The sequence below is a fragment of the Neopelma chrysocephalum genome, unplaced genomic scaffold (genome assembly GCF_003984885.1).
Source record: "Neopelma chrysocephalum unplaced genomic scaffold, ASM398488v2 Primary Assembly neopelma1_97390, whole genome shotgun sequence".
Lineage (NCBI taxonomy): Eukaryota > Metazoa > Chordata > Aves > Passeriformes > Pipridae > Neopelma > Neopelma chrysocephalum.
The window spans coordinates 4,116,243-4,139,997 of NW_020926031.1; the positions used below are offsets into that span (position 1 = coordinate 4,116,243).

The following is a 23,755-nucleotide window of genomic DNA, read 5'->3' on the forward strand; positions in this document are numbered from 1 at the left end:
AAGGGGTAGCATAAGGAGAGTGCAGTCAGAGCTGGGAAATGCATAAACCAGCACAGACACCAAAAAAACCTTTTACATAACTGAAGTAAAAACAAGAGGGATGGTTATTATATATCTGCATGTGGAAAGGCTCAAATACACACTACCTAAGTATCTTGGTAATTCAGATTGTGAATGAGAAAAGAAACATGTTTGATTCAGCTGATTCTTACGTTACGTACAATCCTCAGACAAAAAGCTGAGAAACACAAACTCTGCAAAAAAAGACACATCTCTTCAGGATAATTTTGATGAGGTGCCTTCTCTTGATGCAAATGCCTCCCAAAAATGTCATGCTAAAGAGTCAACTGTATCCTCTACTGACACCAACAATCTATTTGTATCATGCAGAGTATGTAAAGCACTATCTTCTCAAACTGACAGTGAAGGATTGGTTTTAAGATTTTTTAAATTTTTTTTATAATTGCTAATAATAAACTAATACTGTAACGTTCCTTCCACTCTTGAACTCTTCTGAAGAACACATAGCTTGCATATACATATATATTTGAACAAAAGCAAACTAGAACTTTCTGATTTACCTTTATGCTTTCTATTTCCCAAGAAACATAAAAATTATCGGTTACCAGACACACAAACAAACAAACAAAAGTGCAGCAGATGTCTGTTGTAAGTGGCTGTCATGCACTGGCAAAAGAGCAGCAACGGTACTAAGTTCCATAGCTGAGGTGGTTCTAATAGCCAGCCTATCACTACTTTTATTAATGAAGCTTTAGAAAAGGCTGAATACTCTAAGAGTGTACAGAAAATATATTTATATTTGACCTCTAAATTTAAAAAATATCATGGTAATCCGGGAATGTTTTAAATAGCAAAAGTAATGCTTCCCAGATGAACACTGAGAGCTTCCTTCACACTCAAAATGGGAGAAGGTCCCAGCCAACACAATGAGCATGAAAGTCGACATGAGACAGATGAAGTATAGAAACAGGCCAAAAGAGGAAAGATCAAATGAAAGGAGATTTTCACTAAGTAGTTGACCTTGGATGATGGGGCCCAGGAAAGAAGTAGACATCCTCAGTAATCAGCTCTCAACTGATTCCAGGAATGATTCAAATAAAAAGAAAAATAGACGCAAGAAAAGCTGCTCCAACAGAATCATACTGTAGGGCTCTCAGAAGTTGACTGATTGCCTTTTGAAAAGTTAACTGTGAATATAAGGGCAAGTATGGCTAAGGCAAGTATAGGCTGCTCTTCTGACAAGAAAACTCTCCACAGGTTCAGACATTCCTCTGAATCACTACAATGGCTCACAGATAAATTCAGAGTGAAAAAGAATACAACCCATGACTGATGTCCTGACACTTCTAGATCACTCCTCCTTCGAAGGCAACAGCAGGTGGGCAGGTACTGCATTGAAGCTGGGTTTGGCATCAGCAGCTCCAGCAGTGCCGGATGGCACTCTTGGAGACTGGGACTGAACAATTACTGACCTGATGCCTTGGGATGATACCAAGATAATCTGACTTTTAGATAAAACATACCTAGTTCATTTCATGAACTCCATCAAAGAATCTCATCCCTAAATGAATCTTTCCATTTTGGGAGGACAATGTAAACACACACCTGCTTCATACTGTAAAATTTCACGACAGATTTCTTCCCTTCCCCACAAAAAAAAAAAAAACAAACCAAAGAACAATCTCAGATAAAGCAAATGTATTTAATATTTAACTGTAGTAAAAAAGAGGCAAATACTAAAGTTTTGTGCCCAAGCTAGCAGATGTAGATAATGGCATGCAAAATTGTCAACAATATTTAAAATAACTATTTTCATTATTTAATAAACCCTTTAATACAAACTTTGCTTTGATGGAATTTGTCAGAGACGCAGAATGCTTTTAGTAAATTATTAATGTAAATACCAAGTGTTTTATCAAAACGCAAACCTGAAAGGTATGTAACTTAAATTGTACCGTGTATTTTGTCTGTTGCATCAACTCTGAACTTTTTATTCCCAAACAACAAAACAAACTGAAACCACAAAATTAAAACAAATACCAATATGCTCTGGGGTACATTTAGCTCACATTTATGTAATCCCAACATCTTGGATTGACTAATAATGAAACAATCGGAGACAGAACAGAGTCCACTTCACTTAGGAGTCCTAAACCCCAGCAATTTAAACACAGTAAATAAATGAATGCTGTACACAGCTGACGGCAGACAGAGATACCAACTCTTGATCTCAACACAGGACATTACAGATTCCCCAGCACTGCATTTACAGCAGGTATTTGCATCCAGAGAAGGCACATCTCTAATGAGGTAAATGCACACTAGTGAAATGGACACATCACAGTTCATGTTGGCTCCTGACCACAACATACAGCTGAACACAAAAAAGCGGTTAAAAAAGAAAAAAAAGTCAAAACGATCCTAGACAAAAATTCCCAACTCGTGGTTCCTGACCTCAGCCCTAATCTTGCTACTCCCGTCATAAGCGTCACTCTCATCCTTCCCTTTATCTGCCCAGCACACAGGTCTGTGCTCATGTCTGCTCACAGCCCAGATGTGGCCCAGAACAGGCCCGAGTGCTCGTTTTGGTACAAATTACGCTGGGAAGGACTGAAGGGAGCGTGGGATCTCTACGGGGCTTGACGAGCCATCCTGTCTGGATAAAGGGTGCCATGTGTAAAGTCAGAATGCTTCACTGTAACACACTCTTCCCACCCTGATGTCTATGAGGCTTTGTAGCCGCAACTCGGGGGAAAAAAACCTGAGAGTAAATTCAATTAGCTTCAAATTTACTCTTCCTTGTAAAAACAACTACAAGGAGTGCTTGCATATACTGTACAGTGAACGGCCCTAACAAAGATACAAAGCACTCACAAGATACTGCCCCTTTATTAAAGCTATGAAAGAAGAAGCAGGAGTAAAAGGTAGGCATCAGAAGACCACGACAGCGAGGATTAGAATTCTGTGGAGCTCCACGGAGAAAAGTCATATCGAACAACGGCCCGTGTGGGTCCGCTGCGGCTTTGAAGCCGTTCTCATGCTCTGGAAGCCGCCCAGTCCTGTCCCGGCCCGCCTGACCCGTCCCCCACCGCCAGAGCGGGACACGGGCGCGAACCCCCAGCAGCCCGTCCGGGGAGAGCGGCTCGGCCCTTCCCCGCCCGCCCCGGCCCCGCCGCCATGGAGGCCGCGGCCTCCGCCGGGCCTGTCCCTGCCGGGCCCCCTCCGTTCCTCCCCCTCCCTCCTGCCCCACTCACGGCCGCGGAGAGGCGCAGCTGGTTGGGCTCCATGGCGGCGGCGCGGCCAGGGCCGCCTGCGCCGCCCGGCCCTGCTCCCGGAGCCAGCACTGCTCCGCGAGCCGCTCCCGGAAAGCGGGGCAGAGGCGGAGCGCGCCCGCGCCGGGGGCTCCCTTCCCTCCTCCCTCCCTCTCTCCGCGGCGGGCGGGCGGCGCGGGGCAGCGGGGCGCGGGGGAGGGCGAAGGCGAGCCGGCACGGGAGGGGAGGGGAAAGCCGCTCATCATGTTTAGGGGCGAGGGGAGTCTCCCTGCCCGGGAACCCGGTGCGCGGCCCCGGCTGCCGCGGTCTCCGCCTCTGGGAAGGTAGGACTCGGCCGCAGGGGCTCGGAGAGGCCTCCGCGCGCCCCTCTCCTCCCCGCCCCGGTTCGCCCCCGCACCACCCCCGGCGCTTTCGGGCAGGTCAGTCCCCACTACGGGGGGCACCGGTTCAGACCCGGCTGCGGGCACCGGGGCCCGGCGGAAAGGGTCCCTCGGGAGGGGTCGGGGAAGGGTGGGACGGAGTTCTGGAGGGGTCCCCTGCGGGAGAAGGGGACCCCCCCGGGGAGGAAGGGCCGCGGGAGGTGCTCCGCGGAGGGCAGCAGTTGCCAGGCGTGCCCGCGGCGTGCGGCAGGCGCGCGCTGCCCTCGGCGCGGCACAGCCTCGGCACAGCCTCGGCACGGCGTTCTGGAACTCCGATGCTGCTTTTCGATCGCATCTCGCAGTTAGAAGGACGAAATGTGACCCAGAACGTATGTGACCCAGTTTCTCTGTGAGGACCGACGGCAACTGGGCAATAGAGTTTTACAGCCTGCGGGTTGTATCAGAGAGAGGAGCTTTATAAACTGAAAGTGTTTTCTGATAAGGTAGCTGGGAAGTACCAATCTTCAGCATTAAGTCATCAGATACAGCAAGTAGCTGTCAAAGAATGGTTAGTTTCCCATCAAACACAATACCTGAGCCAGCATTTTGACTGCTGAGCACTGAAATGCTTTAATCAATCCATCACAGATACTTTCTTCTGGACTGCATCAAAGTTTCCATTTGTGTTATCGATTCTTGGATTCTTAAACCACAGATACACTTAATACAGGGAAATATTTAAAATACTACTGCTGTCCTTGCAGTATGCAGGGTGTAAAATACAAGTTATAGGTAGTTGCTGTTACACAGTATGGTGATCACACACCATAGTTGACAGCGTACCTTCTTACCTTGGCTACCAAATCTCCCTTTTAAAAACAAAAGTATTTTTTCTACTGACCTAGTGTTTGTGTTACTCATTATGTTATTGCTGCGAAGGGATATAAAGGTGATGCTAAAGTGTCCCAAAGGAACTGAGCGGGACTATGCTTATCTGAGTGTATGCAGTATTCTGCTGAAGTCCTACTGAATGTGGCCCGTTTCCTCTAAAGGGCAGAGACTGTTGCAAAAATGGAATTATCCTAATTAATAATTTAAATATCTCAAAATAAATAATGTATACCCTCAAAGCTGTAATAGCAGGCATCTTTTTGTTGTTCCTGTCTTATGGAAATGCCAGACTGCTTTAGTGTGAATGAATCCTGACATGATTCTGGAAACTGGGCCAACATATCATTGATTATGCACTTTGAAGAAGAGTGGGAAAGGTAGAGGAAAGATTTACAATTCTTGAATCTCTTGGCATTGTGTTGAGGCCACAAAAGCCTGCATATAGAAAAAATAAAGTTTCTGGGACAGGAAAATTCTGCAGTGAGTCCAGCTATAGCAACTGCTGTAGATGCTGAAGTTATTTTATAAACAGCTTTTCTCAGAATAGCGGCTAGATAATTTCATCTTGCTATGCTATGCTTTTCTGATATCTGACTGTGTTGCTTTCAAATATCACCCAATTGCTTTTTGTATATGGGCTACAGTAAGCTACAGCTGGGGAACTGGATCAGAAACGGCCTCCCAAATAAATTAGAAGTTGGAACCGAACCTGTCCTTAGCCCCTAGTATGTGCATCATAGTTTGCTCCTGTGGGAGTATCTCCACAGTTTAAATCCAGCAACAGTATGCTTTGACACCAAGAAGGCACTTTTCCCATACGAGTCCCACAGGACTGGAAGATATGGGAAAAAGAAGAGAAGAGAGGGGCATAACTCTTTGCAGGGCAGGAGGTGCTACGGTTTTAAGTTGGATTTCAATGATTGTACAACCAAACCTTAAGAGCACAGCTTTTCTTTACAGATAAATCAATATATGGGTTAGCTGCCGCTGAAGAGAGCATTCCTCTTCTTGAAGTGGCCCTGGTGCTCATCTGACCACTTCTGCTGAACTGCAGTATTTGGTTTTCTACCAGCCTAGCTCCTGTGACTATCCTGCTGTGGTGTCTGAGTAATGGGGGGGGCAAAAAAAGGCTAGGATGGAGGGGTGAGACAGGAGTGAAGGAGGAGGTGAGAAAAGAGTTGCCCTTTCAGCAGCAGCTCTCTGTTAGATCGCTTAGCAGTAGTGTGACACAATCGTCTTAAATTACAGTAGCCCTGAACTTCGTGGTTCACAAAGGAGACATCACTGTAGTTTTTACTTCAGTCCTGCCCTAAATCTCGAATGAGCGAAGTGTGAGACCTAGTGTATCCAAAAAGCTTAGATCAGACATGATACGTACATGACAGAGATGCAGAATTCAAAGAATACCAACATACTTACTGAGCTGTTCCTGAAAGCTTCCAGTATAGGAAAGTTCACAGTATAAATAGCTTAATCTATTAACCCCTTAGGTATAAAGGATTTTTTCCTACTATCTAAGAAAAATCTTCTTTGTTGCTACTTGAGATAATTTCTTAATGCCCTTCACTAGTTGATACAGGAAGCAAGAATTGATCATCATTTGAATAACATCTTTAAAAAATGGAAGACGCATATGCCCACAGCCTTCCCTCTTTGCAGCCTAAGAAAGTACTTTAACCTTTCTATATTGGTTACATTTTGGAGAACTCTTATGTTCTGTTGCTCTTCTTCAGACTCAGATTTCTCTATGTATTTCTAAGAAACAAAAAGTATAGCTGTTTAGTCCTTAACAGTATTTAGCTAGGAAGAAATAAGTCAGCCTTCCTGCAGATCTTCTGATAAAGTTGTTTGAACTCAACGGCTTCTTATTTGTTGAATCAAAATTAGTTTGGTTAGCCAATTAACACATTGGTCCAATTTTTAATGAAATAAATCAGGAGGCTTTGCCAGCAGGCCTGAAGAGGCAGCTACCACTGGTATAGAGAACAAGGGCAAGGCAGTCAAGCACATCCATTTTAAGAGCTGTTTGCAGGGGACATACCTGACTACATTTGAGTTTGATTATGAGACAGTAATGTGGAACGATCAAGAAGGCTAGAAAAATTGCAACCTGTCCTGCCTAATCTTTCTTTTTTTCTCCATTAAGTCAGTTATTTTGTTGACAAGTGAGGAAATTAGACTTTCTAAAATTATTTGATATTGGCACCTTCCTATCTTCTACATGTCTATGAAGTAAGTTGCCAAATCATTTATTTTCGTGTCTTCATAGTGCAAACAGTACCTCAGCATCTGTCATGTTCCTGATTTTTATCTCCTCCTATCTGAAGCCCCCTAGTAATTTGTAGAAAAGCAAGTAAAACTAAAAATGGACGTTCACATATGCCAGTATGTGCCATCACATTCAGTAAGTGTAGTTTCTCATTTAGATGTACCCATGTACAAGTTCAGGGCTGCACTGTGCCTCCCAACAAGACCTGAGGAAGGTGTACACTTCAGTCAGGCAGCTGACTCCCAAGCTTAAGACTTCTTGACAGTCAGGGAAAACCAGTGGGGCTATATAGGAGGGACAATGGCTCATGCTTACCAGTTCCCATCACTGGTACTGGTCACTCCAAACTAGTCATTAAAAGACTAGTCATTTTGTAATCATTGGGAGGTTATGTGGAGAGAACAGGCTGTTGCAACGCAAGTTTATTTTGTCAAATTCAGTGTTCCACAACTTTTTGTCATACAAAGAATATCAAACATGGAGCTTAACTAGCCACTAGATGTCAATGTTGCTGTGCTAAAAGGCAAATGCAGTTTTATTTGTTTGGCTGATAACGTAATTTATTCAAGAAAAGCACTTCTGTGTTTAAAGTTATTTCCAGTATAGAGTCAGGTGCAAAAAATAATCAGAGGGAAACCCATGCTGTGTCCATTATTTCAAGATCAGCTGTGCAGCTATATGCTATTTTGAAGTTGCAATTACCATTTCAGTGTGTAATCGTTGTTAGAAAAGTGCCTTTGGAAAAGCAGCATCTGATTTATCGTCAATTTCCTTCCTAGTTCCAAAATCCCAGACCTTTGTATGAGTAATGACAATCATTGTATTGTATTTTAGTTGTTAATAAGATAAAATAGACATAATAATATGATATCTAATCCTATTATAAGAGTATCAAATTTCCTAAATTCCAGTTATCGGTGGACATTTTCCTCTTAATTACTCCTGTAAACGTCATTGGATATCAATGTCAGATACATTGTGTGGGGACAGAATTTCTAAACACTAGGACTTCCAATATGATAAACAATTTGGAAAACTTAGTTCTTTTGAAAAGAGAGCCAACAGATGATGGCATTTTACAAGGCCATATGAGGTAGAATTTGACCCATGGACCTTTGTTACTCCTGGCTCCTGTACTTCAGGGGTGAACAAGTTACTGCCAGTCTCCACAACCACTTATTGCCTAATGCACTGAAGGTGCTGGTTCTGTTGTCTGTCTACATAGCGTTTTTTTTGAGACCAGAGTTTGGAAATTAGTATTATAAACATTAATGAAAAGCTCAAGAAGAGAACAGTGCACATCTCAAATTCCAGATTAAGCTCATTCTGCTGTTTGGATAAAAACAAGTATCAAAGGATTTTATTAAAAATGAAGTTGAATCTTTCTGTTCATCTGAAAATCTCCCAAGAAGTCAAATATGAGGAAAGTGTACCCTTATTCTCAGCTGATCAGTTTGGTAAATATAATCCCAGGCCACAATGTTAGAAAATACAGCCTAACCTGATTTATTCCATTTGCTCCATCTCCTATGACACAGATAAGACCTTTCAACTTTACACACAATTCACAAAAAGTTTTTTTGTTATTGTTTGCAGAGGAGCAGCCTTAATCTTCATTATTATGGACTGAAGTAGTTTAAGTCCTTCTCAACAGTTTATTTGATGGTAGCATCACTTCCACTCTTAACATGCTAAAGAATCACAGATACACTACAGAAGAAATATAACTATTTTAACTTCTAACATCTATTTTAGTTTTCTTGACTATGACTACAGAGTTATGTAAGAGTCTTATAATAATATCTTGAAAACCAGATTGTTTCATTCATTCATTTTGTTGCAATTAAGGGAACACTTTGAGCATCAACTTTGATCCTAAAACTTCTGTGTACTTCAAAAATATCATTAAAATAAAGTTGTCTTCGAGCCCTTATTAAGATCTGTAGTGTAAATAATACTAGTATTATCCTGTAAAGACTGATTAAGTTATGGAAATAATAAATCAGACTTTCATAAACAAATGGTTCTTGGAAGCAGCCTTCCATGTTATTTCTAAAGTTTGGGATTATTTTTGTAAAATGGAAAGAATTTTACTTGATAAATCCCCTAGAGATATATTATGTAGACTTCTGTCTAGTGTCCTTTAATTGTCACTGCTAGTGCCACATTTGTTGTGTGGCAGGTAATTCTGGTCTCCAGAGCTTACAGTCTGGTGGCTGTGCTGAGAACAAAGCTCACTAGAAGATTATTATGTAGGCATGCATAAACAAGGGTAGCGACTTCAGCCTGTCAGGAATTTAATTAAAAAGTAATTACCAAAATATACAAAATACTACTTCTTAGTTTTATCAACCTGCATTGAAATAGGTGGAATACAGAAACTAACTCCTCCACCGTGTTCCAGTTTTCCTTTGAGGAGATTTTAGAAGTTCATTATGCTTAAATTCCCTGAAGTATGAACAATTTCCTAAGAGAGCAAAGAATGCTTAATCTTACTTTTATGTCTAGATCTTCTATGGTGGAAAGTGACTGATGGCATTCAATTACATAAATACAAGAAAAAGGGAAATCTTTTCCAGTTTGATATCAGAGTTATTATATAAGATGAAAAATTATAGACAATAGTTAGCAAGAAAAGGAAAATATAGTCATGTAGAAATAAAAAAAAAACCAAACAACTGACAAGCAATGTACTTGTTTTCTTTAAATTATATTGTTTCCCAGTGGATTTTTTGGTGGGAATAAAAGAATATGTGAGCAAAATTACAGTCCATTGCACATTTAAACCATAGTGGAAACAATACACATTCTCTTGTTTCCCGACATGCATTTTTGTACCTAATGTCTACCATGTATATATATTCATAATATTCACTTATGAGAATTGAGGAAAAGTACAAATCATTGACAGTGAATGTTTGGAATCTAAAGTCTTCTATACAGAAAGGTGACCCACAAGTCATGATCTTCTGAATCATGGAAGCAGTTAAGCACAATTTATGTACCTCGTATTCAGCATAACCTTGAAAAGAAAGGTGCTTCAAAGTCTGAGTCTAAGCTAAAGTGTAATAGAGAAGTAAGGTCTCATTCCTACATACATGTTCCAGAAAACATCTGTTTTTTTGGAGATGTGTTTCCTCTTAACTTAGAAGTTGAGATCTTAATACAGGAATCAAGAAGGCCGGTCCTACAAATTGTATTATGCACCTGGTCAGACGTGTTCATCACAGTGTTTTCCATTAGTTGACCTAAAGCTAAGAAAATATGTCAGAGATTATTTGCAGTATACAGTGGTGTAGTCAGTTTTTTGGAGTCTCACAGTCAAATTTTAAAAAATAAGGTATAAGAGCATAATATGATGTAATGATGACAGTCACTTCATCTAATTATATCAGTAGGATTACTTACTTAGTGAAGTAGTACAGTAGCTGCAGGCTGACAGCGTCTATGTTGAGGTGATCAGTAGCTGATCCTTCAATGGAAACTCAAGGATACAGGGATATAAAGAGGCTGCTCTGAGCAGTGAAGTAGGATGAATCAGTTAAAAATTCCTATTTCACAGTTTTTAATGAACATACTTTTAGAGTACTGCTGTGAGACCTCATTTAATTAATAGTACCATTAGCCATTCTGCTAGAACTAACCTTTTATTAGTAAAAGTATACTACTGATTGCCAGGTTTTGGAAATAATAGGGATTATATTTCAAATTAAATACAATTTTGTGTTATTGAATCAGCAATATCATTCACACATAAAGTACTGAAATACTATCAACCTTTCTATTGAAAGTATTGCCAGGATACAATTCATTCCATGGCACCTAAGTGGAATGGGAAAGATAACTATCTTAAGTGGGAATAATTAGTCTAACTTAGTTACAAATATCAAGTTTTGTTATATAGCCAGCAACACTGAGCTGTGCAATACCCACAACTCTAGAAGTGAAAATGGCAGACTCAAAAAAACACCGAGGAAAGTATCTATGGCAAGTAAAAAGAAATATTCCAGCTTGTACCCTGGGGGAGATCATGCTGGTTGCTGAAACCACATTCAATTTGCAAGTCAAAACATTAACAGTTTCATATGTAGATGACTGCCTTTCTTGAATGGAAATAAAACATAACCACATGGAAGATAAGGGTCAGGATGTGAAGTGGGATTTGAGAGAAAAAACATTTCCTTTAGTATTTTATTACACCTTCTCACAAATTTGCATTACATTGGCCTCAAATACACCGTTCTTAAAAGATGGATTGTATTATTTAAAGTTATGTTAGGATCTGGTTTAATATATTTTAACAATCTTTAATAAGTCCATGCCACTCTTTCCCTGTATGACTTTTATTTGAACCTCAGCCTTAACAGAGTTGGTATTTGGCAGGTTTCTATAATATGAGTCTGTTAACAACAGGAAAATACTATTCTAACTACCTCATTTATCTTAGATGTGGTCATAATCCAACCACAAGTTTTAAGAGCTAGAAAAATTGGTATTTTGAGATGAAACATTGAATTCAGTTTCTAATACAGATCTCCTGAAGCATAATCTTTATCATATGCTTTTCTGTTGAGTTTCAACTTTTCATTGTAATTTTCTAAAAATCACTAAATTTTTAAAAAATTTAATGTAGCTGAGGAAGTTTAAGATATTCTGTATACAGACATGAACCTGTTTTATTACATGTTTGGGAGCTAATGTGTACTGTGGAATGAAACTCCCATGTTTCTACGCAGGAGTTACTGTAATGGCCAATATTTTGCCATCCATTATTTCTTGAAACTTACCCTTTAATTCATGTACCTGACCTTCACATTCAAGATCAGATTGTTATCCTTTGAAAGGATTTTACTACATTATGAAAGAAAAGTAAGTTTTATTCGGACACTTGGTTATCTCCATTAATCCAATCTTCACTATCCTGAAAGGATGCAACCAATGATATTCTCCTAATGTAGAAAAATTGTTTCTAAAAGCTGGAAAACATTTTATGATGCCTTTAATTGCAGAATATAGAGATAAATATATTCTGGAAAGAGTCCTCAAAACTTCTACATGTCCAAGCTTGGTAAAATAAAATCTTTCCTATGATTCCAAACCTTTTCTTAGACAAATTTTGTAAATGAAGGGTTAATAATCTTAAGTCAAATGACACTTAACTATAGCAGACTTCCCTGTTTTATGCAGTAAATGAGTTGGAAGGTTACGTACAAGCATTTCTTCACCTGCACTATCCATTGAATTTTAGACAGGAATGTACCCTCCAAAATTAACATTAGCTTTGTCAGTATTGTCAGAGGACACATGGCCAGAAGTTCAAAACAATAGCAGTTGTTTTGGTACAATTTTTAATGCTATTTCATTGCTTTCTTGAAAGTAATCAAGTAAATGGTGAATTGTCATCCTTTCCACTCTATAGTGAGAAGACTATTGAAGCATTTTGATATTTTCTTACTTGAAGACATCAATGCCTGCAGTAAAATATGCCCATACAACAGACTATTAAATTGTTTTCCTAGTTAAAAAGAAGCTAATATGCCATTAATATACAAAGGTACTGTTGTACTGTGATCTAATACTATAGTATGAAAAACAAAGCCTTAAACTTGCGATGACATCCATGATTTGTATGGATTTGCAGTTCAGTGCAATCTTAAAAACAACACAGATACCCCAACCTCAGAGCCTGAGAGTCTTTATGAAAGGGCATCACAGCCCTGGTCACAGCTGCCCGTCAGCTGCATCCACACGGATCCTCCATGTCCTCGGCAAAGAGGGATTTAGCTGTCTCTGGAACATCACTCATTCGGAATCTATAGCAACCCTCCTCTAATATGCAAAGCTATTTTTAGCATCAGGGCAGCCTTGAAAACAGCAGGTAAAGCATGAAAAGAATGAATAAGTGGTTGTGGTGCTCGCCTGTGAATAGAAGCTATATATAGCTCTTGAGAGAGATCTTAATATATATAATGTGTATAGGAAGGGGCATCTGCCTCCCTGAGGGGAGGCAGGGGCATCAGAATACACAGCATTATTACTACTCCTGACCTGATCAGTTATATAAAAAGTTACTATTTCCAGTTGTTCTGTTCAGGAAAATAAATTGTTAATGGAATCAGGTATCTTTGATTCAGTCTTTACTTGCAAAAAATGTATAGGCTTCATTTCCCTGAATGAAGAGCAAATTGAACAGCAGGAGACTATTTGCACCTCTAAGCTCTTTTTAGCCAATACTTGCTCCAAGAAGTTCTCTAGAGACATTTCTCAAGACCTCCTCTCCACGTCTGGGGGCCAAAATCTGTGATGTCTCAATGGTTCTCTTGAGTTCCCACTCCTGGTTTTTTGCTCTTCTGTTTTTCTCTTATATATTTATCCATTTGCTTCTAAAAAAATTCTTAGGGAAAAAATGCCACATGTGCCTTTGTTTAATCAGTAGTGTGTGCCATTTATTTAGCTGGGGAGCTATATTGCTTCATTGAGGAGTTTATTACTTCTTACTAATGCTTTATATTGAGGCTGGGAATTAGGCCCTCTAGTTTTAATGACTCTTGCCTAAATCACAAGGGCAGCAACAGTGGAAACTTACAGATGCCTACAAGTGATTGGTGTCTTAAAAAAAAGTCAACTGTATGGTATTTGGATTGTTATCTTAGAAAAGTGATAATTAGGAAGCATTTTGAACTCAAAATGTGAATGTTACTATACTCAAGGTAGGGAAAATCCTTTAGCTTCTGAGCAGTCATAAATAAAACATGTATTTCTCTGTTGCTATGAAAATTATATTTAAAACTACAGACAGTTCTTAGATAAAGATGCTGTATTGGTTTTGCTCTCCCACTGCAGAGGGAGAGGGCCAGCAGCCAAAAGAGCATCTTTTCTTAAAGCTGTACTGAGTAAATAGCATGTTGGCATATGAGCAAACAGATGTCATGGACTTCTTCTGCCCTCCAGAGTCTCCTCTGCTGGGGGATGTGGTTCATAAGGAGAAGGGACATTCAGCTTGGTGCAGTATCTTATTTGATGGAGAATCTGTGCTGGGCTTGTGCAGTAGCAGCGTGCCTGCCATGGTGTAGGGTGGAGTGTCAGGCAGATCTGGCATTTGCTTGAGGTAACAAGGATTAACTGTTACTGAAATAAGGTATTTTTCCAAATTTCTTGCATTGTTAAGAACAATAAAAACATCAGTAAAATACTTATGGAGCTATTACCAACAACCCCTGAAAATGTTTCAGCGCTGATCCAAATCCCTGCTTTGTAAAGCATTTTGATTAGCAATGATGAAACAATAATATGTGTTTGATGAGGCATGTCCTTCTTATTGTGCAATTTATTATGTCAGTGGCACTCCAGCAAGGCTTTTACTTGAACTATTTCAGTGACTTCAGTGGCGCTAAGATTTCTTTCATTTTGAATTATTCAGTATGTAAAACCTTGTGTTTTTAACAAGTAAAGACTCTCCTCAAAGGCCTGTTGTCTCTGCCATGTTACAAATAAATTTCCTATGTACATTTAAATAAATAATATTTTGTTACTTTTTTTCTGTCTGCAAAATGACAAGGAAAACTAAAGACAAGTTTATAAAGATTAGACTAATTCTTCAGGGAGCCAATGCCATGAAAAAAGTACAGAAGGGCATGTAAGATAGCACAGGTCAAAGAAAGAATTTTGTAACATGCCGTCTGTTTTTAATTAGCGTCTTGACAAACTGGAAGAGTTCAAACATTTTTCCATGAAGAAATGTATTACAGACTTTTCTAGCTGCCAATTAAATGGCATTTAGCTACAGTGACAGTAGTATGTTGTTTTGGGTCTGTAGAAAGCACTTGCTTATGCTAGAAAATCTGGGACATTTTGTTTTGGATACAGGGTTCCTACTGGACTGGATTTTCTATCCCTCTTATGCCTCCTTCTGTAGGCATGAAGGATACCTTCTATGAATAATCTATGTATAACTAATAAACTAAGAAATAGTGCAAGGAGCTGGCAGAGATCATAATTATCAAATATCAGTTTGTATACACCTGTTGAAAGTCTGTCCTCTGATTAGATAATCACTTTTAAACTATGCTAGCTAAATACTAGGGCATTTTATGAGGTTCCTTTTTTGTCCATTTTTGGTACAGACTGAGGTACTTTGTCACTGGTTCTGTTTTATGGTTCATTTAAATGTTTGTGAGCATTTGTAACATGAAACTGCCCCTCAAGAGTGTGGCTCCCTATACATTTTTTTTAACTATGAAACCAATGCTCTCCGCCCACTTCAGCTGCTTGTTCTGGCTCTAGCAAATTTTATTTTTTTTCGGAAGGACTTGGGCTTGTTTAGGGTTTGATTTGTTTTCTTGTTCTTTTACCAAATCATTTATTTAATCCAGTTTAGAGAATAGCATTGGAGCCAGAAACATCAGTAGTGAGCTGTGGAAGAGAGCAGAATCAAGAGTACTTGGAAGAGTGAGGAAGAGAGAAACCATCCCATTAAGGAAAGCATTGCACAGAAGTACATTCTTAAAATCACCACACCAGTTTCTTCAAAAGTCCAATTATAAATCAAGCAGAGATTCTCTCAGTAGTACCATGTTTTTAATGTCTCATCTAGCTATGTAGGGGGAAAAAAGGCAAAAAAGTAACTTACATATTTGAACAAGACTTTTCCTCCCTGAGAGGTTCACGTAGAGGCCACTTACAGTAGGATGTATGCTATGTGATGAGTGTGATGCTGGTTCCACTGAAGTGGATGGGCATGTTGTCTGTCTCAAAAGTGTCCCCATTTTTTATACATGAGAAGTTGATCTTCCCTGAGTATAAATCAAGTACAGGCAAATCTTCTTGAAAGATTAAAAAAATGCAGATTTCTGCAGCAAGTGGAAACCTAGTGTTCTTTTATATTGTTTCTTTTCTTATACTTCCCCCTGTATTAGGTGCGGTCTCAGTTCGTGCTGTGAACCATGAAGTAGCGCAGCTTCACACGTCTTTGAATTGGGCTCTGCTTTGCTCTTGAGCTTGTATGTTTGGTCTTTCATTTCCCCCCCAACTCTAAATATCCATTGTTAGGATTTTCAAGGCAAAACAGAGACAACAGAAGCAAAGCAAGAACTATTTGTTTAGGTCTGGAGAAAAGTGGCTAGTAATCAGGACAGCAGTTAACTTCATGCTACTGGATTGTGTGCTGCAAAGCACACTGCTTTGTAACGGAGCTTAGGAGCCTTTCCGAAACCTGAGAAAGCAACTGGTCCCAGTCTGCTGGAAAACAGAATGCAGGATCTAGGGAAGAGCTGAGGAATCCCAGCTCTGGGATTTATATAGCGGTCCAATTTTATTTCGAAGAGCAGGAATAGAGAGCCCCAGGAGAAACTGGGGGTCAATACATTACCAGATCAATAGGACTTGTTCTCCTGGTGAAGGGCCAGTCCAGTAGAGATTATGTCCATGTCTGACCTGAAAGACAGTTAATGGGATTTTCTGTTTGATAGTTTTGTTCTTTTTCTTTACTTACATAAGGTAAAGCTACCAAATTATGGCATTGATTTGCCTGCACTGGAAGATAGACCAGCATGTAATAGGCATCACACAGAATGTGTAAACCCACTTAACATTAGCAGTATTGTCAACATCAGCTGTTCAAATATGATGGATTAGGTCTTTAAAATTTTGTGATACTGGTTTAAAAGCCATGTGATGTCAAAATATATTACATTTTGGATACTTCCTATTTAGCTTCTTAGCCTTTATCCCTCTTGGTTACCCAGGAGGTTGGATGAGGTATTCTCCCAGGGTCCCTCTCAGCCTGAGAGAGCCTTTCAAAAATCACAAAGGGTAGAAATCCCATATCTTTAAAGTGTCTTCTGAGGCAATTTCTAATATTTTCTATTATTTAAAAGCCTAAAATTGAAAATGAAGCATCAAGAATCATAAAGATGTTGAAGGTCCTTGGTTGCAACAAAATAAAACCTAAACATAGATTAATTTTACCTGGCTTCTCTTTGAATGAAATACATTGTGCATCTGTTTTTCTTAAAGAGAGATCATTCAGATACCACTACATCTTGTCTGACATACTTTTTGTCATCAGTCAAATTATGGTGTACCTAAGCCAGCGAGCAGTTCTGGAGACCCCTGCACACTCACCAGGATATGCTCAGTGGAGTAGGTGTTCTACATCACCATGCAGTTTTGGCCATGAGAACTAAGACCTGACTCACATTAGAGGTGATCACTTCTAACTCCATGGTGAACTGTGAACTGAAAACTTTATGCAAGGGAAAGGAGACCACCCTCCAAGTTTTTCTTTCCTCCAAAGCTGGCAGCAATTAAGTAGCCATTTCCTCAGCTTTTTGGCGCAGGGACTGGCCTGGTTGTCCTGCTTTTAAGGAAACTCTGGTGTATAATAAAGAAGGATACCCATAATACAAACCTGTATAGACAGGATAGGGCAAAGTCAGCAGAATTTTCCAAATAAAAAGTTTTGGGCAGCCCTGTGATCATTCCCATAGGTCATCTGTGCTATGAGCTGCTGTAAAGGCATCTCGAGTTTTATGCCTAACCTGCAGAAGGCCTCTTCCTGGCAATGGCTCTTGGTGCCAGATCCACCAGGAAGCATAGTCTTTTCAGAACTGTTTAGAATTCACAAGACTTAGTTTTGTTTATTGAAAGTACAGCCTCATTCTCAGCTGCTTTAAATTTGCCATTTGCTACAGAATTTGTCAAAAGGGTGGCACTGAGAGAGCAAATAACTGAGACTCATGTTTGTAGGAGTCTTTGATCTCAAAATCCTTCTGCTCCAAACACAGTGGTAACATAGCAATGACAATGTTTTGCTCTTTAGGAGATCCATGAGTACTGGGCGTGATGCGGACTATTGCCCATCTGAGTGGTGTAATATTATGGGCTGAACACCAAGCACAGTTAAGTTTACTAAAGTCTCATCATCATCATCATCATCAGTGGGTTTTGGATTAGGCTACATATGTGCAGGCAGCTCCTCCTGAGCAGAAAAAAAGGCAACACAGTTTTCTAAAAGCAGGATGAAATTAAGGACAATTCTAACAGTATATGTATCTGCAAAGGGAAATGTACTGAGCATGAAACCACAGGAAGCTTATTCAAATTTTGTCGTATGTTGGTAATAAAAACATATTGGTCTAATGCAAATATGCAAATATAGTCATTGGAGCAGAGTTTATCTCTCAAAAACGTTACATATTTTTTTAAATAATTTTTGGTTCTATGTTCTGAACATTTGTGTTTGCTTTCCTCAAATATTGTAGCAAACAGGTTTATGTGTAGAAGTATTCACATTTTAACCAGATATTGGAGAACACTTGCTAAAAATGTATGTCTAGTAAATATTAATAATAACAAATGCATATTTTTGGTCTAGAAACCAAACAGAAGTTGTGGTAACACTGCCTGGAACACAGGCAGTGGTGGGTGGTGAATACCTCTAGTAAGAGCAAGCAAAAGTAGCTTTAATTTTTACTGTCAAATACCTGCACCACGCTTGTTACGAGATGGTTGATTATCATCAAAAAATGTTGTTATCAAACCGTTTGGATACACTGGAAGAAACAAGCTGTTTGATACCATGTAGAGAGCCACCGCGTGGGGAATGATGGGTCACTAGGGCGTAGTTGGCTCAACACCGAAGAGGCGAAATATATCGGCAGAGTCGTGCAGAAGCACCGGGGCCGCCCGGCTTGGGGCCGGGAGAGCCCTTCGTTGTTGTAGCGAGGGCTGACATCGCGGGGGCCCCGGCGGTGAGGGGCGGCCGGGGTGCTCCCTCGGGCCCTTCGGCCGAGGCCGCGGCTCAGCGGGCGCCGCCCGGCCCCCGGGTTGCCGGGATACGGGGCCGCGGCGGAGCGGCGGAGCAGGGCCCGTGCCGGGCCTCAGCCGGGGTCCCCCTGGCCATGCCGGAACATGCCCGCCCGCTGGCCCCCTCCGCCGCACCGCAAGGTGCGGGTTTTTCGGCCAGAACGTCAAGTGATGGGAAGCAGACCGAGGAGCGCATCCACAACTCCCTCATCCCCCCTGCTGGAACCTTGCTGAAAGAAAAATAAATGAATTTTGAATCCCATTATGCCTACTCAGTACCTGAAACACCCGGGAAAACAAGCAGAGAGCGAGAGCCAGGCGCTGGTCCGTGGGCACAGCAGGCCACTGCCTGCTTCGCTGGCCAGCAAACAAAAAGCGATGGCATTGCAAAGGGTGAGCCAAGTGTCGCTGGGGCTGAGGAGAAGCTATGCCACTGGAAATCCACAAACCAATGTGGTTTTAAACTACCACATAGCAAGAAATGAGATGCTGAGCTTGGCAGAAAAGGCCCCTGGAAAATTATGCCTCTCTTTTGATGGAGCTGTTATTCATAACATTTGCAATTTTGGAAAAAGCGGTTGTTTTGGCATGTAGTTTGGAATAGAAAACTAACTTCCAGGCGGTTTTCGGCATGGACAAAACCAGAGTCAGGTTACTGCTCTGCTACAGAATGTGCTCTTGTTACTGAAAAAAAGGCTACACTGCAAAGTTTTCAGGAGGTTTGCAATGTGGTCAGAGTATTAACTAAAGAGAAATGCCTAGGTAATTGATGGTGGATTTCAGTGAATGAGCCAAAGGAAATAAATAAAACACGGGGTTTCACCATCAATGGCAAAATATTGCCATGGCAATGGGTAGCTTTGCCAGGAATAAACAAACAAACAACAACAGGCCTCTTCTCTTTCAGAAAAAAAAGTTAGAGAATTTTCTGTTCTTACCTCACCATTTCTATGCCATTGGACATCTGGGAGGGGAGAAGATGGTGTACCCTACTTATGCAAGTCCCACAAATCCAGCTCCCTTCTCAGTTATACAATTAGATCATTTCCAGAGCAAGAAGTAACCTTTATATGCAGGGGAAGGCATTGACATTTGCTTAATAATTATTTCAGTGCTTTGGTTACTGTAATTCTGTACCATTTTCTTACAGAAGGTGGAAGGGCTCAAAAATAACACAGGTTTATGTCATTCTTAGATGAAGTCAATTCTGCTTTAGGAGAATTGCTGATTGCTGACAGGGAAGATTTTCTTAAGAGCAAAAACATGGGCCCTCACTTAAATTAATAAAGAGCTTTACAAAAACACAACACAGAGAGTGAGGGAGCTGAGAAAGCACGAGCTGCCCTTTCTTCCACAGGCACGGATGCCTGGCGGGAAGCCATGCACAGGCACTGCAGTCCTCTCCCAGCAGGGCCTTTGAAGGTGGCCGTCTGCTTCTGAAAGCTTTCTGGACATTTTTGGCTGCACCCAGTCCCTCAGAGGAGGCAGCCCCACCACCTGGTGTGAGCTCTGTGCACGATCCTCTCATCCCAGACCTCAGCCACTGCCCAGTCAAGGATTCAGCAATGTTGGGGGTCCTGCCTTGTATCGATACACTGAGTTTCTTGCATTTTTGTAGGTTGTTGTTCCCCTTTGCCACATGTTCACCCATAACATATCAAATTCCTGCTGGGCACCCATATCTGGATATGCACTAGGGCCTTGCTGGCATTGTTCCTGAGGAAGACAGACATGGCCCAGTGTTGATCTTGAGATTTCATGGCCTGTAGAGCAGGAGCAATGGGCCAGAGCCAGGTGGCCCCTGTGGAATCAAGGGAGAGGTAACCGGAAGTCGAGAGAGATCTTATCAGGAGATCAGGCATCTCCTGATGAGGAGACAGCATCTATGTGAGCCTGAATGTGTTAAATGTCTGTATCACTGGGTTGACCCTAGTAGGCTTTGTGAGCTGTGTAATGTCAACAGTCCTACGGGGAAGTGTTAAGACCCGTTAAAGTTTGCAAAACTCTTCTAATAGCAATCCTATATTGAAAACGAAAAATCATCCCATATGGCTTTCCAGCCATTTGGCACTCCTTAGTTTTATCTTACCATTCTTAATATAATAACACTTAGGTGCTGCTTAAGTTCCCTATGAAATATTTATTGTAGTTTACTGTAAAGTGGTCAAGCTGAGAACTGTATCTTACAGGGTACTCATACCACACCTTGCATTCATTTCAATTGCAGCCTTCAGGCAGTATTGTAAAGATTCATCATTACCACCAAGATCCTTCCCTATCCTGTCACTTTTCAAAGGTCCATTCATTCTTAACTACGCATTTAACATAACTGGTGTTTAAATAACAATTTTCCTTTTTTCCATCTAAAATGAACAAAACAGTTTCCAAGCAAATAAATATTTTTTACTTGAACTTCAAATTAATGTTGTCCATATTGAGCTGTGCTTGATCCACTTTATTTAACCAGCGCAGGAAACATGTAACAAATAAGAAGGGTTCTTTTAAAAAAAAAAGAAAAAAAAAGGAAAAAAAAAAAGCTGCAGTTACTTGGGGTCTTATTTTGCATGAGAAAATATTTTGTTTAGGAATTACAGTCATAGGCATTCTCTCATACATTGTAATATTTTCCATGTGTGGCAGCTTGTTTTTCAGTGGTATAAATATGTGCAATAAGGGCTAAGGATAAAAATTAATCTAACAGCTTCTGCAGCAATGCTTTTGATGGTTTCACTCGATTTCATTTTCCTGTGGATACTGCCGTTAGTTCTGCTGCTTGAAATATGTGAAGCATAATTCTGAAAGGTTCACGAGGTTGTAGGGATCCAGTAAGAGATGACTGATTTCTCCCCCACACACATACACTCCACCCCACACCCACTCACCCACCCACCAGCAAAACATAATGCTGTACTATTTTTGGTAACAGGGAAAGGGCCTCCCTGTGAAAACAGAAAGCAGTGTATTTCTCAGTTACATCACTTTGCAATCTAATGCTGTGTTGTGCTCAGTGTTTTTGTGGTGATGCAAGTCTCTTTTTTTTTCCTTCCTTTTTTTTTCCCTTCAGCCGGTTGGATTTTCCCCATCTTACAGCACCTCGCAGGTCTCTTCTCTGAGCAGTACGTTGCCTGAGTGAGTGGAAACATACAGATCAGCTGCAGGTTTCTGTCTACAAAAACAGAGTGAAAGAGAAAGAAAAGGGTTGGGAAAGCAGAGACAAATATTGACCTGGACTTATAGAAAGACATCCAATGGCTGAATAAAGAACCCTGTTCATGTTTTGGGATATTCTTTCAACTGGCTGGAACGAGAGCGGATCAAAAGAATGGGAAATGCCAGCAGACCCTTTAGAAGAATTGCTTATTTCTTATGCCTTTTATCTGTGCTTTTGCTGACTGAAGGGAAGAAACCAGTGAAGCCAAAATGTCCTGCCTGGTGTACTTGTACCAAAGATAATGCTTTATGTGAAAATGCCAGATCTATTCCTCGCAGCGTTCCGCCTGATGTTATCTCACTGTAAGGGCTGTAAGCATTTGGTTATTTAATTTATGATTTAAAATGAACTAGGATGTGTGGTGTTTTCAGTGCATACAGAAGGATGCTTGCTGCAGGGAGTACCTCCAGCATTCAGAATCATCAGCTAATGTGTTAAAATTGTGCTGCATCCTTGAATCCTGATTTTTATATCTCTTTCATCTGTCTGTCTGTCTGTGTATGTGCACACATCTCATTTTATACCTTCTTCTGTACTACGTGAAACCTGCAACATTATTTTTTGGGGGGGAGTATTTTTTTTTAACTAATATAAAAAAATTTCTCTGTGATGACCAGATCAGTATTATAACCATAGATATATGATGCTACATTAATATATGGTTGTTTTTTTCTTCTTTACAGATCCTTTGTGAGATCTGCTTTTACTAAAATCCCAGAAGGGAGTTTTTTGCTCACACCATCTCTGCAGCTTCTGTGAGAAATATTTATATGATACAATTTTTGTTATGAAATGTATATGTATTCATAAATATTTTAGAAAGGGTCTCAGTATTAATTTTATAGGAAACATCGGCAGAAGATTCATTAGATGATAAAATGCAAGACTTTTTAGCAATTTGAAAGTGCATGTTTAATTTTTTCAAAGAGTTTCTACTTAGTATTTTGAAAGGCTATCTGTTGTCAGTGCTACTTGGAATTATTACATGCTGAAGCTTTTGGTGACAGAATGTTTGTTATCTTCATTATACTTTAATTAACATTATAGTGGAGACTTGAGCATTGCAACAACTACTCTTGTTTCTTTTCTGCAGTCCTGGGACCTGCTCCCGGTATAAAGCTCTCCATTTGTAACTCCCATAGACTGTGAGCTCAGAACCCCTCAGATCAGGCCCCTCATTGCAGTGGGACAGATCCTGAAGTCCTTTTCCATGTAAAATTGCCATTGACTTCTGTGGAAGTTTAGTGGGAGTTTTGCCTTCATAGCGCCTGGATTTGAACCTGTTTGTTATTTCATGCCTAAAAGTAATGAAGATTTTCTTCCAATTAAAAAAATTAAAACAGTTATTTCAAAATCAAATGCTGCAATGAGGTATACACAGAAAAAGAATATTTTGGAATGTTTAACTATTAGCTGCATTTCAACATAGGATTTTTACAGGCTCACAAGCTTTCCTAGAAATGTGGGCATACGATTATATAATTGTGAGCTATACAGAGGTAGAGGGGGTGTAACCTGAACTGTTTATAGTGGATGTGCTGCCAGGCTGACACACACCCAGATTTGTCTCAGAAACCCAGCAAGACAGACTCCCCGATGTGATCAAAATCAAAATTGGATGTCTGTCCCAAACTGACTTCCCGTGCACTCTGGATGTGGTCAGAGGTGTAATGTTGATGTATTGGAGCCCTATGACTGTTAAATTAAACGGCTGGCATACCAATAGCTGAAGCCCTGACCCTGGCTGTACTCTGCTACCTCAAGTGGAGCTGATAAGGAGGTGCAGACATACAGTACAATTTTGGATACAGGGTAAATAGGTAAATGCAGTTACTATGGAAACCTAAATGCTTTTCCATGGTGCTTTATTCCAGAGAATCTTTTCTCAGTTGGTCACAGATCACAAAAGGGACACATTTCACATAAT

At 40.4% G+C, this 23,755-nt stretch overlaps 2 protein-coding genes across 6 annotated transcripts in view; one reads left to right on the plus strand and one right to left on the minus strand.

Moving 5' to 3' along the window:
* LOC113961691 (protein FRA10AC1) overlaps window positions 1-18,543 on the minus strand; it is a 36,209-nt gene extending 17,666 nt beyond the window's left edge. The window contains exon 1 of one of the 2 annotated variants that reach the window (XM_027672169.1): window positions 18,296-18,543. In XM_027672169.1, coding sequence (XP_027527970.1) covers window positions 18,296-18,331 — 36 coding nt within the window. In that variant the 5' untranslated portion in view covers window positions 18,332-18,543. Of the gene's footprint in view, window positions 1-3,275; window positions 3,399-18,295 lie in introns of those variants that run through there. The other variant, XM_027672170.1, reaches the window with a different exon arrangement.
* LGI1 (leucine rich glioma inactivated 1) overlaps window positions 3,490-23,755 on the plus strand; it is a 30,470-nt gene continuing 10,204 nt past the window's right edge. Inside the window, exons 1-3 of one of the 4 annotated variants that reach the window (XM_027672164.1) lie at window positions 3,490-3,712; window positions 21,682-22,130; window positions 22,512-22,583. In XM_027672164.1, coding sequence (XP_027527965.1) covers window positions 21,940-22,130; window positions 22,512-22,583 — 263 coding nt within the window. In that variant the 5' untranslated portion in view covers window positions 3,490-3,712; window positions 21,682-21,939. Of the gene's footprint in view, window positions 3,713-18,900; window positions 19,011-21,681; window positions 22,140-22,511; window positions 22,584-23,755 lie in introns of those variants that run through there. The other 3 variants (XM_027672165.1, XM_027672166.1, XM_027672168.1) reach the window with 3 other exon arrangements.